This window comes from Grampus griseus (genome assembly GCF_964374135.1).
Source record: "Grampus griseus genome assembly, chromosome: 8".
NCBI lineage: Eukaryota > Metazoa > Chordata > Mammalia > Artiodactyla > Delphinidae > Grampus > Grampus griseus.
In genome coordinates, this window is record NC_139002.1 from 97,241,720 (window position 1) to 97,259,507 (window position 17,788).

Consider the following 17,788-nt stretch of genomic DNA (forward strand, 5'->3'; position numbering starts at 1 on the left):
TGTAGGCCATGAACCCTCAGGGGAGCTATAGATGAGCCTTAGGAGGTTCTTGAATGTTCTAAAATTATACACGCATATTAAATTATATCCATTTTTCTTTGAGGAAGCATTTGCAGCTTTAATTAGATTCTTATCATGACCTAACAAAAAGCCACTCACTCTTAAAATATGAATGATAAAGACTCCAAGTGATTAAAATGGAGAAAGAGTAATAATACACTTCAGTGGTCATGCAGTGGATGAATATAGTCATTGTGATATTTTCAGAGTAAGTTGGATTTCAATCACAAAAGACACAGAAGTAAGGGGTGAGAAAAATACAAAGAATGGAGAGAAATTTGTCATTAAACAGCTTTGAGTCTTGGCTTGCCATTATAAGCTGTGTGACCTTGGGCAAGTGAATAACCTTCAAAAACCTCAATTTCCTCAGTTGTAAAATGGGGATAATAAGTATCTACCTTAAATGGTGGATATGAAGATTAAATGAGATAACACATGGTAAGCACATAGTATAGTGCTTGGCACATAGTAAGTATTTGGTAAACCTTTTCCCTCACAAGGTTTTAAATTTTCTATATTTATTTTAAGGTCCTTATTGTAGGTTTCACTGGGGAGGGCTGGTCCTTAGTAAGTCCATCTTCAGAGAACTACTCAGTGATGCTTACACTCAAGATTATATTAAGTGGTTAGTCTAGAGGCTCTTTCCAATGTAGATTTGCAAGCTGGGTGTATAAAAGTCAGACACTAGACTTGTTGCCTGGCAGCACGTGTCCCTGAGTGGTAGTACATGGCTTGCATTGTAATGTCATCAGTGCAGGGGCCAGCTGGCTGGACATGTACTGCCACATAGTCTAGGGACTCCATTCCTCAACGAAACAGCAGCCGGCACTAGGGTTAACAGAAAATGACAAACCAGGCATGGATGAGGGAGGCGCCAGTAGAGCAGCGGGATGTCCTTTGATTTGCTTCTGTTATTTGCATGTCTTTCTTGTGATGTCTGTGAAATGTTCAGAATGACAAAGTTTTTAAAAGACCTGCTGACTCCGCCTGAAAAATGTGAAAAACCTCCCGTTTAGAGACCCATTATGTCCAGCTAGCCTGCATTTTCTATATCTTTTCCTTCATTTTTTATTAATGCAAACATTTGCATGAAGACAGAACCTTTGTTTCTTAAAGAGTTCATCTGCTCCTGCTGCTTACTGGCCCTGCCATGCAAGAGCACAACAGAACCTTTGTTACGCTTTGAGCAAAGCTGTTTATGAACGGTGGCTTACTGAGAACTGCTTCCTGTGCTGTGTGCTTCCATTTTGTCTAAAAGAAAAAAAGAAAATAGTTCTTAGGAGTGAAAAGAATTTGGACTTTCTTTTATTCACGTGTTGAATGTTGAAATGACAAGTAGCTCCCAAATTTGTGAGGAACTGGTAATTGCATCGAATGCATTTTTTCACTTTACCTTGAACATAATGAGGCTCTTGGTAACAATGGAAGAGACAAGTACTTTCTCACTGGAATAGAGAGACAACAGTAAAAAGGCAACAGAAAGAAGGGTTGAGAACAGGACAAAAATGGCTTCCTGTAAGAACCCTAATATTGTAACAGAATGTGTTTTGGCACTTAGTGTTTCCCACCTGGAAGGCACAGTCCTGAAATGGTTGAGTTGAATAAAGAATAGCACCACAGTTTATAAATAGTGATACATTTTATGTACTCATTCAGTAAATATTTGAATGACTGGTATGTGGAAGACACTGAATGATTCTGAGTGTTATAGGGGATAAAAGACAAATGAGTTATGGTACCTATCTGTCTTTAAGGAGCAGGAAGTCTAACAATGGAGGTAACACGGGTAACAGAAATAACTCTATATCAAAGTAGAAAGTGCCACTGGAAATATTTAGAATAGGTATTTAGGAAGTTCAGGAAAAGGAAGGTTGTTTCTGGCTGGGAGATAATCAGGGAAAGCTTCCTGACCAGGTGGCATTTGAGTGGAGCCTGGCAGGAGAGGTAGGCTTGGACATTGCAACATGCCAACATTCCATTAATCATTTGAGTAATAAGTCAAAAATTATGTGGCTCTGGTAAAATAGATCCAAAGCATATTTTTATAGGGTACTTTGGTGTTTTACACCATTTATTCTTTTTCATTTAAAAAAAGTTTAATTAATTAATTAATTTAGTTTTGGCCGTGCCATGTGGCATGTGGGATCTTAGTTCCCTGACTAGAGATTGAACCCGCCACCCCTGCAGTGGAAGCGTGGACCCTTAACCACTGGACCACCAGGGAAGTCCCCACACCATTAATTTAGATGATATGTTAAATGATGGCATGAATTTCCTGTGTAAACTAAACTAGGGCCTCTCTGTCTAGCCTATGCTGTTCCAGTCATTCACCGCATATGACTTTTGTGCACTTTGGCCTAGGCCTCTAGGCATCTATAAATATCTATGTTAGCATCCTTTACTTTCATAACAAAAATAGAAACTCAAAGGGATTATTGAGCATTATTGTAGCCATATCCCATAAGCAGGGTGTAGACATAGTTCTGAGTGAGGATTTGACATGTGAGACTCTCATTTGAAAAAGAATCTCCACCTTCATACAGAAGCAGTATCAATCAGAAGAGAGAAGATTGGGAATTCTAAGCCCATGAGTTTTCAGCTGCCTTTAATTAGAACTCTTCTGTATCTTTCTGCCACTAGATTAAATGAGACCCTGTTGCTGTTTTATGAGTTATTGTGAGTGCCAACTAATTTTTATGAAATAGTTTGAATGTAAAATGTCAAGTAATTGATAAGTTGTTGCATTCGTACCTTGCTGCATTAATATCACTAATCTGTATATTCCTAGTTAAATTGCATATTACCAAACATAATTGCTGATAATCTGTAAATGCATGGTTTGCCACAAAGGCTACAACCTTTAATGACTATGTAGCACAATTCATTTTCACCCTATAACATTAATACTTCCCTGCCTGACATGACATTATGAGTTGCACATTATGACAATATGATTTCTCCATGTTTGTCAGTTTATAGGTTTTTTTTTTTTAATTCATGGTGCTTTCTGGAAAATGGTATTGTGAATGTTTATGGAGTTGATTTGATAACTATACTGCTCTATGAGTAACTATTTTTGCAAAGCTTTTGTCATGACAATGCTTGGATTCTTCATGTATCCCATAGATCATAACTGTGGGAAACTTAAGTGCTACTTTAGATTTCTCTGCATTTAGGCAGTGCATTTTGTTATGGTCAGCTCTCTGAGTGCTTTAAGTTTGGATCTCTGTAATAGCTTCCTTAAAAAAAAAAAGAAAAAAGATTTCTGTAGTTTCTGGCACTTGAAATTGCAAGACTCAAACGTACTAATTCTGTATTATGAGATTTAGGCTGGAAATACTGAAGCAATAAGATTTAAGTACTTAGCCTTAATTGACATCTGCCTCTTCTCCCCCCCCCCCCGCCAAACCCCCCCCCCCCACCAGTTTTAGGAAGGAGAAGGGAGAGGAGAGGATTAATGGTTGACTAGAAACTGTTTGAATGTCAGGGGACTCAGCTGTTAACTTGTACAATACCACCGTTGGTTGAAGGAAGTAGACTTTAGTTTTTTGTCTTCTACTTTACATAGAGACCTTTAGTCACCTCTTGTTTTCTGGTTGTCACAGGTGATGTTAACATATGTGTAATGCTTTCTTTGCTCCTGGCTTATCTTTTAGTATTTGAGTTTGACTAGCTGTATAGCAGCACTGTGGTGGTTTGGGTGTCCAAATGCAATGTATTAGTTTTGTCTGTTTTATAACTGTTAATGTAAAAGATCTTTCCTTAATTTGTACATTTGTTCTTAGAAAATTCCATTTGATACATATGCTCCGTAGCTCTTTAAGGGCTGCAATATAGTGTAGTGCAGACCAAAGGCCTGGATTCAAATCCTGTCTCTGCTGCTTACCAGCCCTTTAACCTTTAGGTAAATTACATGTCTGAGTCTTCCTTTTTTCACCTGTAAAATGGAAATATAATGAAAGTACCCATCTCATAGGATTGTTGTGAGCAGTACATGAATTATTACCTATAAAATGCTTAGAATGCTGTCTTTCATAGAGCTTAATAAATGTTGGCTGTCATTTTATTATATTTATAGGTTTAGCTACCATTAAGCAAACTCTGTAATGATCAAGAGCTATTAAAAGAGGGAGGCCTCCTGCATTTATATGAAGGATATTTCTCAAGATATTGATCTGCAAGTTGTGATTCATTTACAGTTTTTTTCTGGGGGCCCAAAGTTAAACTTGACATGCAGCTGTTTTATATTCAGAGCTAGTTAGTGTTTAGAGAAGCTTGATTTTGGGTTAACACTTTTACTTTATTTTTCTCCACCGCAAGTTTTAAATTTCTTTTTGTATTATACTGACTATGTTAATTGTGAACTCACAATTTTGGCAAGGGACGTAATTAGCTTAAATTAAATATCATACCAGAACAAAATATAGGGTAATAGGTTTATACACTTGGAGTACAGAAGGCCTGTTTGAACAAGACGCAAAGCACAAAGGGCACAGATAAATACTTTTGATTACATCAACATTTTAAACTGTGCAATGAAGCGTACCATAAACAAATGAAAAGAAAACCCATAAGGTAGAAAACCCATATTTGCACATATAGAGAATTAGAAAAACCTCCAAATCAAGAAAGAAAAAAGACAGCCAGAGAGGAAAATGGGCAAAGGATATTAGCAGATTATTCACAGAAGAGAAATACAAGTAACCATGAAAATATGCTTAACTTTATTTAATTAAGTAATTAAGAAGACTAAACTATTAAAACAACAGTGAGAAACTATTTTATAACTGTTAAATTGGCAAAAGTCACAAAGCTTTAGTGAAAACAGATTTTCTCATGGTGGGGAGGAGTATAAATTGGAATAACCCTTTGTAAAGCAACTGTGTATATCTAGTAAACATGAAGATGTGGAAAAAAGGGAATTCTTGTGTACTGTTGTTATGATTGTAAGTTGGTACAGCAACTATGGAAAACAGTACAGAGAATCCTCAAAAAATTAAAAATAGAACTACTACCATGTGATCCAGCAATTCCACTTCTGGGAATATATCCAAAGGAAACAAAAGCACAAAATGGAAAAGGTACCTACATCCCCATGTTCATAGTAATATACTTAACAATAGCCAAGATAGGGAAACAATCTAAGTGTCCATTGATGGATGAATGGATAAAGAAGTTGTGGAAAAAATACACACACTGGAATATTATTTTAATAATATTCTGAATATTATTCAGAATATTATTAAAAATGAGGAAATTGGGCTTCCTTGGTGGCGCAGTGGTTGAGAGTCCGCCTGCCGATGCAGAGGACATGGGTTCGTACCCCGGTCCGGGAAGATCCCACATGCCTCGGAGCGGCTGGGCCCGTGAGGCATGGCCGCTGAGCCTGCGCATCCGGAGCCTGTGCTCCGCAATGGGAGAGGCCACAACAGTGAGAGGCCCGCGTACCGCAAAAAAAAAAAAAAAAAAAGGAAATCCTACCATTTGCAACAACATGGATGGCCCTTGAAGGCATTATGCTGAATTAAATAAGTCAGAAAGAGATAGACAGATACTCTATGATCTCACTTATATGTGGAATCTAAAAAACCCACCAAACTCTGAAAAAAGAGATCAGACATGTGGTTGCCAGAGGCAGAGGGTTGGGGGAAGGAGAATAGGAGGATGGTGGGGGTGATGGTAGGACAGGGTGCAGATTTCCAGGAATAAGGTAAATGAGTCCTGGGGATGTTAAGTACAGCATGATGACTGTTGTTAACACTGCTGTATGATGTATGGGAAAGCTGTTAAGAGAGTAGATCCCAAGAGCTCTTATCCAAGGAGAAATTTTTCTTTTTTTCTTTTCTTCTTTCTTTTCTTTTTATTGTATCTATATTTGAAGATGGATGTTAGCTTAACCTATTGCGATAATCATTTCATAGTATATGTAAATCAAGCCATTATGCTGTATTCTTTAAACTTACACAGTAATGTATGTCAATTGTTTCTCAATAAAACTAAAAAAAAAAAAAAACCATGAGGATATGTGCATCCTGTGACATGTCCATTCAACTTTGAGATATCTGCCTTAGGAAAACTCTTGTACGTATGCACAGGAAAACAAGTGCAAGAATGTTCAACCCAGCACAGTTTGCTATAGTGAAAATGTGGGAACAACCTATTTATCAATAGAGGAGTATTTACCATTGGCAAATAAGTTGGTTCCGTATTGTTTCATAAAAGATTTCCAAACATGGTTGAGTGAAAATAGTAAGGTACAGAAAAGTATATGTCATTTACTTAAAAACAAAACCAAGCTCACAAACTGTGTTTATATATTTTTTTAAGTATGAGTACCAAACTGATTGGGAACTGGGATTGGTTTTTTACTTTTTCTATATTGTTTGAATCTTTAAAAATAATTAAATATGTAATTATAAGTAAACATTTTTTTAAGTTTAAAGATCATGCCAATACTTTATCCTATTTACCAACTGAAGTTTCTTTTCTAGTATTAAGAATGGAGAGCCAGTGTTTTCTAGATAATACAGTGTAAAATGGGACACATTGTAGGTTCTTAGCTTTTTCTTATTTTGTTTCGTTTTTGAGAGCTAGGGTTGAAGTGGAAGGGCATGGGCTTTGGAGTTAAATCTTAAGTTTGAATTCTAGCTCAGCCATTTTTTAAGACTGAGCAGGTTCCTTAACCTCTCTGAGCTTCAAAAAAGTCTATTTCCTACCTCATTGGGTTGTATAAGTATTGCATGTGCTGGTTTTCCTCATTTCCCCATCTCCTTTGGTCAAAGGAAATTGGTCTAGTGTGGTCTAAGATCAAAGATGGTCTTGTATGGGTGATAAAATATTTTACCAGAACATACTGTGTCCCTGGATCAGGACATACCAGTAAAGATGGAGGATGTGAATAATTAGTTTTAGAGGTTTATTAACTTTTTAAACCATTAAGCTATCTATATGTACTTAACAAGATCAAATACTATATCATGTTAGTGATTTATATATGATATTAAACTTAAAGCTTCTAAACAGTTTACGTGACAGGTCGTTGGTTAACAGGGTTACTTTTCTAATCTCAGAGAACAGTCTTAATTTAATTCAGCACTTATTTGTGCCAGCCAGCATCTAAATCTCAGGAGGCTTCAAAGACAAAAATGTGTCTCAAAAGGACTCTGGTAAGGGAGAAGAAAGTCAGATTTAAAGTTGAATATATGTATGTACTCTGCTTTTCACTTACACTGCTCTTGCTCTTGTATCTATTAATATCACATATTGTAATTCATGTGAATATCTTCTGGGGAAACTTGTTTATTCTAATACAGGGACTCTGTATAAAATACTAATATAATAAAATGAGTGGTCTCAATGATGTAGGTAGCCTGTCAAGCAAAAATTTTCAAATGGGACCCCTTGTCATTTAATGGCAAAATAAATAGCTAATGCTTTGATGGTATTTATGCTGGGGAAGAGAGTAAAAAGAAATAGTTGTGGACTTTACCCGTATAAATTAGAGCCTCCTGAGTAATTAACAGTTAATAAATGAATGCTTCCCACAAGTTTAAAGGCTATAGCTGAAATGGGTATAGATTATGTATATTATCATATGTGTAGGGTTTTATATAGCCCAAGAATCCTTGAAGATAATCTGTAAACATCCTTGGTTAGATGAGCAGAACTTTAAATAGGTGAGTAGGGGGCTATAGTGGGTTGGCCTCCGGGTGTTCCTTAATGTTGAAACCCAATGTCTTGTGAGGTGCGATGTCTGGGAGGGATATGTAGTAACAACTGTAATAAAACAACAATAATAAACATAATAGCTAATGTTTATTGCATATTTACTATGTGCCAAGCACTATGCTAAGATTATTACATAAGTTATTTTATTTACTCCTCACTACAACCTTAGGTGGTAGGTATTATTTCCCAATTTTACAGGAAAGGACAGAGAGATTAGGTAATTTGCTTCAAGTCACACAGCTAATAAGTACCAGAGCTAGAAATCAAATCCAGGTCAGCCTGACTCCAGAGCCCATGTTCTTAACCATTGCAATAAATTGCTATGTTGTTTTAATCTGTGAAATTAGTATGTAGCAATAATAACGTAATCATTAATATGTTACCTTCTGTGTATATCAAATGTATTCTAAAGAAGCAGTTTATTATTAGACATATTCTTTTTTTTTTTTTTTTTTGCGGTACGCGGGCCGCTCACTGTTGTGGCCTCTCCCGTTGCGGACCACAGGCTCCGGACGCGCAGACTCAGCGGCCATGGCTCACGGGCCTAGCCGCTCCGCGGCATGTGGGGTCTTTCCGGACCGGGGCACGAACCCATGTCCCCTGTATCGGCGGGCAGACTCTCAACCACTGCGCCACCAGGGAAGCCCTATTAGACATATTCTTAATGTCATACCCATTTTATAGCAAGAGTGACTGTGGTATATAGAGATTAAGTGATCAGCAGGAGGTGATTCAACCGAGAACCAAGAAGTTTCTGATCCACAATTGCTTTCACTCGTAACGTTCATATAAAGATCATACAGTATTTACTTATCTTTTTTTTTTTTTTTTTTTTTGTGGTAAGCGGGTCTCTCTCACTGTTGCAGCCTCTCCCGTTGCGGAGCACAGGCTCCGGACGCGCAGGCTCAGCGGCCATGGCTCACGGGCCCAGCCGCTCCGCGGCATGTGGGATTTTCCCGGACCGGGGCACGAACCCGTGTCCCCTGCATCGGCAGGCGGACTCTCAACCACTGCGCCACCAGGGAAGCCCTATTTACTTATCTTTTACTTAGATATTTCAGTGCAGTGCAGTCTGAGATAAGCACTTATAGCTTCAGTACACTGCACTGAAATATCTAAGTAAAAGATAAGTAAACACTGTATGATCTTTATACGAACCTTGTGAGCGATGCTGTCTGAGCAAAACATGGACTCTTGGGCCTTAGTGTGGATTTCAGAACAATAGAGCATATTGGTTCATGTCAGAAAACTTAATCCTGGTCTTGTGGAAATCACAGCAAAGCAGAAGAAGAAAAGCCAATCTGAAATGCTTTTCCTTTTCCAAGAGGGCAGCTAAGGTGCCCAGATATCTTTGCCCTCCAGGGGTGCAGGTGTGCAGTTTTTATTCTTTAATCATTCACGTAAATTAAAGCTTATTCTTTTGCATTTAAAAAATAACATGAAGTGACACCCTCCATGTTTTATTGCCAGACAAGAGCTTTGAACTTCTGTCTCGCTGAAGTTTGGTGAAGTACAAGGATTTTCCATGGCTGGGTGGTGCCCTTAACCACAGAAGGAACATTGGAATGATAAGAGCTGCACAGGAAGGAAACCACTAGGGAGCAGCAATTTAGAGAGAGCTCTTTGCACTTGGCTTGTGTGAAATTCTTGGGGAGGAACTTCTTCCTACCTCTGCTGGCTTTTCTTAGCTCCTTCGCTTCACGCACAGATGAAAAGAGCCCTAGAACATATATACACTACCAAACGTAAAATAGATAGCTAGTGGGAAGCAGCCGCATAGCACAGGGAGACCAGCTTGGAGCTTTGTGACCACCTAGATGGGTGGGATAGGGAGGGTGGGAGGGAGGGAGACACAAGAGGGAAGAGATATGGGAACATATGTATATGTATAACTGATTCACTTTGTTATAAAGCAGAAACTAACACACCATTGTAAACCAATTATACTTCAATAAAGATGTAAAAAAAAGAAAAAAGAGCACTAGGGCTTTCTGTTTCTACTTTCCGAACTAGGAATGGGTGGAGTGAATACTTTGTGGTGGGGTGGTTCTTCGTAAGAAACTTTGAAATTTGGGGACAAGTTTTAACTTCACACAAATGCTGATTAGCATGCATACCTATGCAGGTGGGGACAGGATATAGACACACTCACATACACACATATGAATTCACACGGACACAAGTGGACCACATCTCTCAGATGATTTTACTATCAACATACACCCCTGCTTTTGTGCTCTGTGTAAAATGAAGATCATATTTATTTCTAAAACTGATTAGAAAGTGTCAGTGATGAGGCAGTGTGGTATATAGTGTTAAAAGCATGGGTTCTTGGTAGGACACACCTTGGTTTGAATCTTGGCTTCTCTTCTCACTAGCTGTGTGATCTTGAGCAAGTTACTTTAATTCTATAAATCTCAGTTCTCCCATTTGTAAAACAGAAACATGATCAAAATTTCTATCATAGGATTGTTGTGAAGACTAAATAAAATCATGCATGTAAAACAATTAGCACAGTCTCTGGCCCATTGTTGTTCAGTAAGTTGCACAGGTCCTCAAAATTGGTAGAGCTGTTATTATCATTATTATGTGTAATATTGAACTCTGAATGTCTGATTGGTAGCTGAATGTTAAATAAGTATAGTCCTTTATTTATATTTGTTTTCTTTTTTCCTTCCTCTCTCCCCCGCTGCTTTTTTTTTTTTTTTTCCTCATGCAAAGTCTGTTTTCCAGAAAAGTCCTCCTTTTTTTGAGGAGGACGAAAGTACTTTGATTTTAACTGCTCTGAAAACATTTCTCCCTTAAAGAGCTTTCACATTGACTTTTAGTCCCTGGAGCTAGGGAGGAGAAGCAGCAGGATTTGCTTCTAAGTAGAGCTCTTTCATTTCTACCATCAAAAAACAAAACAAACAACCAAACCAAACCAAACCAAACCAAACCAAACAAAACAAAACAAACCCCTAGTCTTGTAGTAGCCTTAGGTAGATCTAAGTCATAAACGCCTATATAGCCCAAGGAAGAAATCTTTTTGTAAGACCAGGATAAGTGAGTGGAATAAGGGAAGGAAACTCAGAGGTGAAAGTATACCTGATTTTAATGTTGGTTTGGCCATTTTTTCTTCCCGATTTCATATATGCTTAATTATAAAACAATTAATGCCAGAAATATCTTTTTTTTTTTTTTTTTTTTTTTTTTTGGCCATGCCACGTGGCTTGCAGGATCTTAGTTCCCTGACCAGGGATTGAACCCAGGGCCAACAGCAGTGGAAGCACTGAGTCCTAACCACTGGACTGCCAGGGAAGTCCCAAGAGATTGTCATGTATTATCTCACTTCACTGTCAGTTTTGGCCATTTCTTAGCGAAATAGTTTTCCAGTTGGGTGAACTGTTGCTGAAGCACTGGTTTTTGTTTTCACATCTTTTTCTGAGGTCAGGGTTAGAGAATGTTTGTGGTAGCTGATAGTTGTTAGCTTTGGGAAGCACTCATATTGATAGAATAAGTCATGGAATGTAAACATGTCATTCATCTGGACTTTAGGCTGGTGTAAACATGGTGAAACTTTAGGTAACCACTGTCAAAGACTCACTTGAGTAGAGCTTGGGTAGATAAACTTATTTGCTTTATAATCTCACTAAACTACCAGGACTTCAGGAATGTTTTTTTGAAGTACCTATTTTTACAAATTTTAGGTAATTCTTTCATATTTTCCTGAAGGATGAAAATGTGAAAGAGGCAAATGCCCATCTCAGTAGCAACTTTGTGGAATTGCTTTTTGGCAAGATATTTATTACTTTTGGGTTTTTTGTTCTTACTGTTCCAGACGAAAGTTGTTTTGTTTTGCTTTTTTGTAAAAAATAGGATGGCAAATGGAAGTACTGAATTGGAAGTTTCTATATGAAGTTTGCCAGGCTACCACTGTTATACCTAAAGACAAAACTCAGGGAAGGGGAGCAAGCATTTCGTGAGCACCTGCTATATTAGAAGCTCTGCTGTATTACTGAAGTAAACCTCCAATAGCCCTTTGACATAGCTTTTAATAAAATATATTATCAAGAAAACCAGATATTGTGGTTTATGAATAGTAACGGTATTATTATCCACAGGAAATAGGCTTGCAGAATAATTTGCTCAAGGTTACACAGCTAGCATTTGGTGGGGCTGAGAATGGAACTCAAGTGTCTTGGAACTCCAAAGCCAAAGTTCTTAACCAGTGATTCTTAAATTACATCAGAAACATCAAGGGTACCTGTTAAAAATTACTGGGCTCCAGTTAGAATTTTAAGGTCATCAAGTCTGAGATATTGTCAGATGATCAATTTGTATTTTAACAGGGTGTCTCAAGTGATTCAGATCAAGAAGTTGATTGACCATGTTTTGAGAAAGAATTAAATTATGTTTCTTTCATCACTTATATGTGGAATCTAAAATATGATACAGGGACTTCCCTGGTGGTGCAGTGGTTAAGAATCGCCTGCCAATGCAGGGGACATGGGTTTGAGCCCTGGTCCGGGAAGATCCCACATGCCACGGAGCAGCTAAGCCCATGCGCCACAACTACTGAGCCTGCGCTCTACAGCTCACAAGCCACAACTATTGAGCCCCCGTGCCACAACTACTGAAGCCCGCACGCCTATAACCCGTGCTCCACAACAAGAGAAGCCACTGCAATGAGAAGCCTGCACACTGCAACGAAGAGTAGCCCCCGCTCGCGACAACTAGAGAAAGCCCGCATGCAGCAGCGAAGACCCAATGCGGCCAAAAATAAATAAATAAATGTATAAAAAAATAAAAATAAGTAAAATAAATTATGATACAAATGAACTTATTTACAAAACAGAAACAGACCCACAGACATAGATGACAAACTTACAGTTACCAAAGGGGAAGGGGGAAGGGATAAACTAGGAGTTTGGAATTAGCAAACACAAACTACTATATATAAAATAGATAAACAACAGGGTTCTACTGTATAGCACAGAAAACTATATTCGATCTCTTGTAATAACTTATAATGGAAAAGAATATGAAAAAGAACATATATATATAACTGTCACTTTGTTGTACACCAGAATCTAACACAACATTGTAAATCAACTATACTTCAATTTATAAATAAATTAATTAATTTAATTAAATAATGTTTCTTTCCACACTTGATAAAGAAGAAAACAGGTGCAGATTAAATAACTATCCAAGATTAAGCTATCAGACAGAGCCATGATTCCAACCCAGGTCTGTCTAATTCTAATACTCATCACACCCTGTATTACAAGCCCATGATTAAGTCACACATTTATCCGTCACAACAAATGTAGAAAACATGATTTCTGATAAATTGGGCCACACAGATTTCATGGTCTTATTATTTATCAAGGTTAATAACTTATGACAACTTTACTGAAATCTTCATGGTCCTTAAACTTTTTCAGTGACTTTTTTTTAAATTAAAGAATTGAGTTTTCCTTGCAGTCAGATCATCCATGTTTCAGGCATAGAATCATTACTCCCTGGGATAAATTTCTGGGACATGCAGAAGTGGAAGAAGGTGGAAGGAGGTAGGAAGAAAGAATTCCCAGGTGTACCTGCTAAATGGTGCTAAAGCTCCTCACCCTAATCACTGAAATGAAGAGTGAAGGGTTGATATTAATACTAACAGCCAATCACACGGCAATAGGTTATGTTCTACAGCATCTCCCATTCTGCCCATTGAGAGTAGCTCAGTTAGGGCCAGCAAGTTTGGTTTGCCTATTCCAGTCCACTTCCTAGAACAGAACCAACACCTTGATTGACTTTCATGGCCTACTGGGATTGGAAGGACTTTTTTTTTTGTATCCCTCTCACTTTCTCTTTCTGTCTTTGTTTGTTTTTTGTAGCCCAGCGCCATGTCCTCACATACATGGAGGATGCAGTATGCCAGCTGCTAGAGAACAAGGAAGATATTAGCCAATATGGCATTGCCAGGTTCTTCACTGAATAGTAAGTACATGAGTGCTTTGCCTATAGCGTGGGCCCAGAGGAGGCTTTTGGAAGCAGGCAAGATACATGAAAAGTAGAGCAGGGCAATGCTGATTATGTAGTGGCAGTGAATGCTTAGACTGACTGAGAGCTGCCCAAACAGGTTTTGGAACATGCCTTTGGTGCAGCTAGTTTTGTCCAATGATAAGTCTTATGAGTGGTGATAACTATAAAAGTTCAACTGCTGCTTGTTTGATCTATTAGATCTGTTTTTTTTAGGTTCCTCTTATAATTTTTAACTTTCCCTCTTATTCAGAATATTCACTCTGATTTCCTTTAGTCAGTGTTCCTTTAGCCTGTGTTTTTCTTGGCTGGCTTTTTTCATGGAAATGCTTAGGATGATATTCCTCTGCAGTTTTCTTTCTACAGGAGGCTGTGTCAATCACTTAATGATTTAAGATTATTTCTAGAGGCAGGACATCTTTCACAGATTATATCTTTGAGGAGTAGTGTTTCTTTATAAAGTATGCTTGGAGTGTGTAAAAGTCAAAATGATTATTTTTTAATTTATTAAAAAATTGTTTTCTTCAAGTTATAATTTATTCAAGATATAATTGACGTATAGTACTAAGTTTAAGGTGCATGGCATAATGATTTGATTTACACACATCATGAAGTGATTATCATAATAAGTTTAGTGAACATCCATCATCTTATATAGATAGATAATTAAAGAAATAGAAAAAAACTTTTTTCTTTTGATGAGAACTCTTAGGATTTACTCTCTTAACAATTTTCATTTGTAACATGCAGCAGTGTTAATTATATTTATCATCTTGTACATTATTACATCCCTAGTACTGGTTTATCTTATAACTGGAAGTTTTGCCTGCCTTTATGCAATTCCTCCTATCCCCCACCCACCTCCGATGACCCGAAATCTGATCTTTTTTGCTATGAGTTTGTTTGTTTTTGAATTATTGACCTATAACACTGTTAGCTCCTGTTACACAACATAGTGATTTGATACTTCTATGCATTTGAAACTGATCACTGCAATAAGTCTAGTTGTGATAGTTCACCATACAAAGATATTACATAGTTTTTTGTTTTTGTTTCTTTTTTAGGTATTACATAGTTATTGACCATATTCCCCACACTACATTTCATACCCGTAAGTCATTTAGTTTGCAACTGAAAGTTTATACCTCTTAATCTCTCTTACCTATTTCTTTCTTTTTGGTATCACAGAACTGTTTTTAGGCTGAATGAAATAATCAGTTTAAAATACCTTGGTCTTCATGAAAGGATATGCTAAAGAAATACAAAAAATTATTTTTATTACCAAAATGCCAACATATTTATATAATCATTTGTCTTCTTTTTCCTTTTTTTCTGGTTTATTGTAAGCATTCTAAAAAAGGAAGAATAGCCTCTTATAGGCTTCTACTTATGGTGCATCATGAGCTCAAGTCCATCCTCCTTGAAAACAATTTTATTTTCCTTTCTGTTCTCCAGAGTTTCCTTGAAGATCAGACATCTCTTCTAATGGCCTTAACTTGGGTTGCTGTTAGGGGAATTCTTGACTCCCCCAGCTCTTTTGCTGAGCTATAAGTCTTGCAAACAAAATCTAGATTTCTTATGGATTGGAATTTCAAGTTCCTGGGAAAAACAGGCTTGCCAGGATCAGAGCTGGTCCCTTCTCTTCTCCCAGTCTTCTAAAGGAGGGTGAAGTAGAACAAGGAATGTCACTTGTTCTCGAGGTATGGGCTGAAGCAAATGAGGTGGACTGGGAATAAAGACTGAGATTGAATAGCCTTGCTTGCTTTTACAGAACTGACAAGCCTAGGGGTCAAGTTTCTAGGCTGTTTAATCTGTACGAGCACCCTTGAGGCTCCTTGCCAAATGAAATATGATTCTTCTGGGGACAGTGCTTCTTCCTGGCTTTTTTCATTTTACTCTATTCCCCCTCCCCCATCTCCTTTATAAGTCCTTTCCCTACTGTGCTGGTTCCTTGAGGATAGGCATCATTTCTTCTTCATCCCTGTATTCCCAATACCTGGCATGATGCTTATTATATGATAGGTGTTAGGTAAATGTTGAATCTACAGCTGTATCTGTATTTTAGGTTATTGCATACTATCCACTCTTATTCTTGGTCTTATTATGAATAAGGACCGTCTCTTGTTCTTTCTCTCTTTTTTCTTGATTCTTTTTGATAAAGTTCTATATCCTGCCATTTAAGAAGCTGTCTACTGGAATTCCCTGGCGGTCCAGTGGTTAGGACTCCGCACTTACACTATAGGGGGCACGGGTTAGGTCCCTGATCAGGAACTAAGATCCCATATGACGCGCAGCACGGCCAAAAAAAAAAAAAAGAAGCTGTATACCATGTATGTAGCACTCCAAAAGTGAACCCACTGGTGTATGTAACTAATACCGAACTCTAGTAAGGCTTATAACTGTTTCCAAATGCTATTGACTATAGCTTTTATCTAGCAGTACACTGTTGGAAAAAAAAAATCTTAAGACTTTTTTCCACAGTGCTGATAGAAATCTAGTTGCCAAGTGAGCAGTTTCTTGTCCTTAGAAAACTAAAAATTACATAATCTATGTGAATGGCACATACCTGACATTTTTTAAAAATAGATCTTTATTGGAGTATAACTGCTTCACAATACTGTGTTAGTTTCTGTTGTATAACAAAGTGAATCATCCATATGCATACATATGTCTCCATATCCCCTCCCTCTTGAACCTCCCTCCCACCCTCCCTATCCCGCCCCTCTAGTTCATCGCAAAGCACCGGGCTGATCTCCGTGTGCTATGCTGCTGCTTCCCACTAGCTATTGAACATTTGGTAGTGTATATATGTCGATGTTACTCTCACTTCACCTCAGCTTCCCCCTCTCAAGCACCCCCCAACTGTGTCCTCAAGTCCATTCCCTATGTCTATGTCTTTATTCCTGCCCTGCCGCATCAGTACCATTTCTTTTTTTTTTTTAGATTCCATATATATGCATTAGCATACGGTATTTGTTTTTCTCTTTCTGACTTACTTCACTCTGTATGACAGACTCTAGGTCCATCCACATCACCACAGATAATTCAATTTCGTTTCTTTTTATGGCTAATATTCCATTGTATATATGTGCCTCATCTTCTTTATCCATTCATCTGTTGATGGACACGTAGGTTGCTTCCATGTCCTGGCTATTATAAATACTGCTGCAATGAACATTGTGGTACATGTCTCTTTTTCAATTATGGTTTTGTCAGGGTATATGCCCAGAAGTGGGATTGCTATGTCATATGGTAGTTCTATTTTTAGTTTTTTAAGGAACCTCCATGCTGTTCTCTGTAGTGGTTGTATCAATTTACATTCCCACCAGCAGTGCAGGAGGGTTCCCTTTTCACCACACCCTTTCCAGCATTTACTGTTTCTAGATTTTTTGGTAATGGCCATTCTACCTGACATTTCTATAACTCTAAAACACCATATTGGCCTGAGGCAAGTTATTTTAAGAGGTGAGCCAGCATCAAAGCTCCAAAATCCTTAAAAAAAACAAAAACAAAAAAACACAAAACTCAACTTGAAAGGTGTTCATATATGATTGAATAGGAAGTAGTATTTGGTAGACAAGGAGACCTGAATGGTAGAAGTTCCTGATTTTCCTTTGATTGTGAATTTATCTACTGAAAATCCTTCTTTCGCAGACCTGAGTTTTGTATTGATTTATAGAAGCATAATGAAGTGAAAAGAGCTCTGCCCTGGGAAGAAAAAGAGCTCCTATCCTTATAAGTCCTCACTCCGTAATCTTGGGAAAATTTATGATATTTTTTTCCTTTTTTTTTTGGGCTGTGTTGGGTCTTCGTTGCTGCGCATGGACTTTCTCTACTTGCAGTAAGCGGGGGCTACTTTTCGTTGAGGTGCGCAGGCTTCTCATTGCGGTGGCTTCTCTTGTTGAGGAGCTTGGGCTCCAGGCTCACAGGCTTCAGTAGTTGCAGCACGCAGGCTCAGTAGTTGTGGAACGTGGGCCCTAGA

General features: G+C 37.9%; 1 protein-coding gene across 1 annotated transcript in view; it reads left to right on the forward strand.

Moving 5' to 3' along the window:
• Positions 1-17,788, forward strand: part of CSTPP1 (centriolar satellite-associated tubulin polyglutamylase complex regulator 1) — a gene marked incomplete at its 3' end in the record, with an annotated part of 185,564 nt that overhangs the window by 23,596 nt on the left and 144,180 nt on the right. Inside the window, exon 2 of the mRNA XM_082660053.1 lies at positions 13,662-13,764. Within this exon, the coding sequence (XP_082516179.1) occupies positions 13,662-13,764 (103 nt within the window). The remainder of the gene's footprint in view (positions 1-13,661; positions 13,765-17,788) is intronic.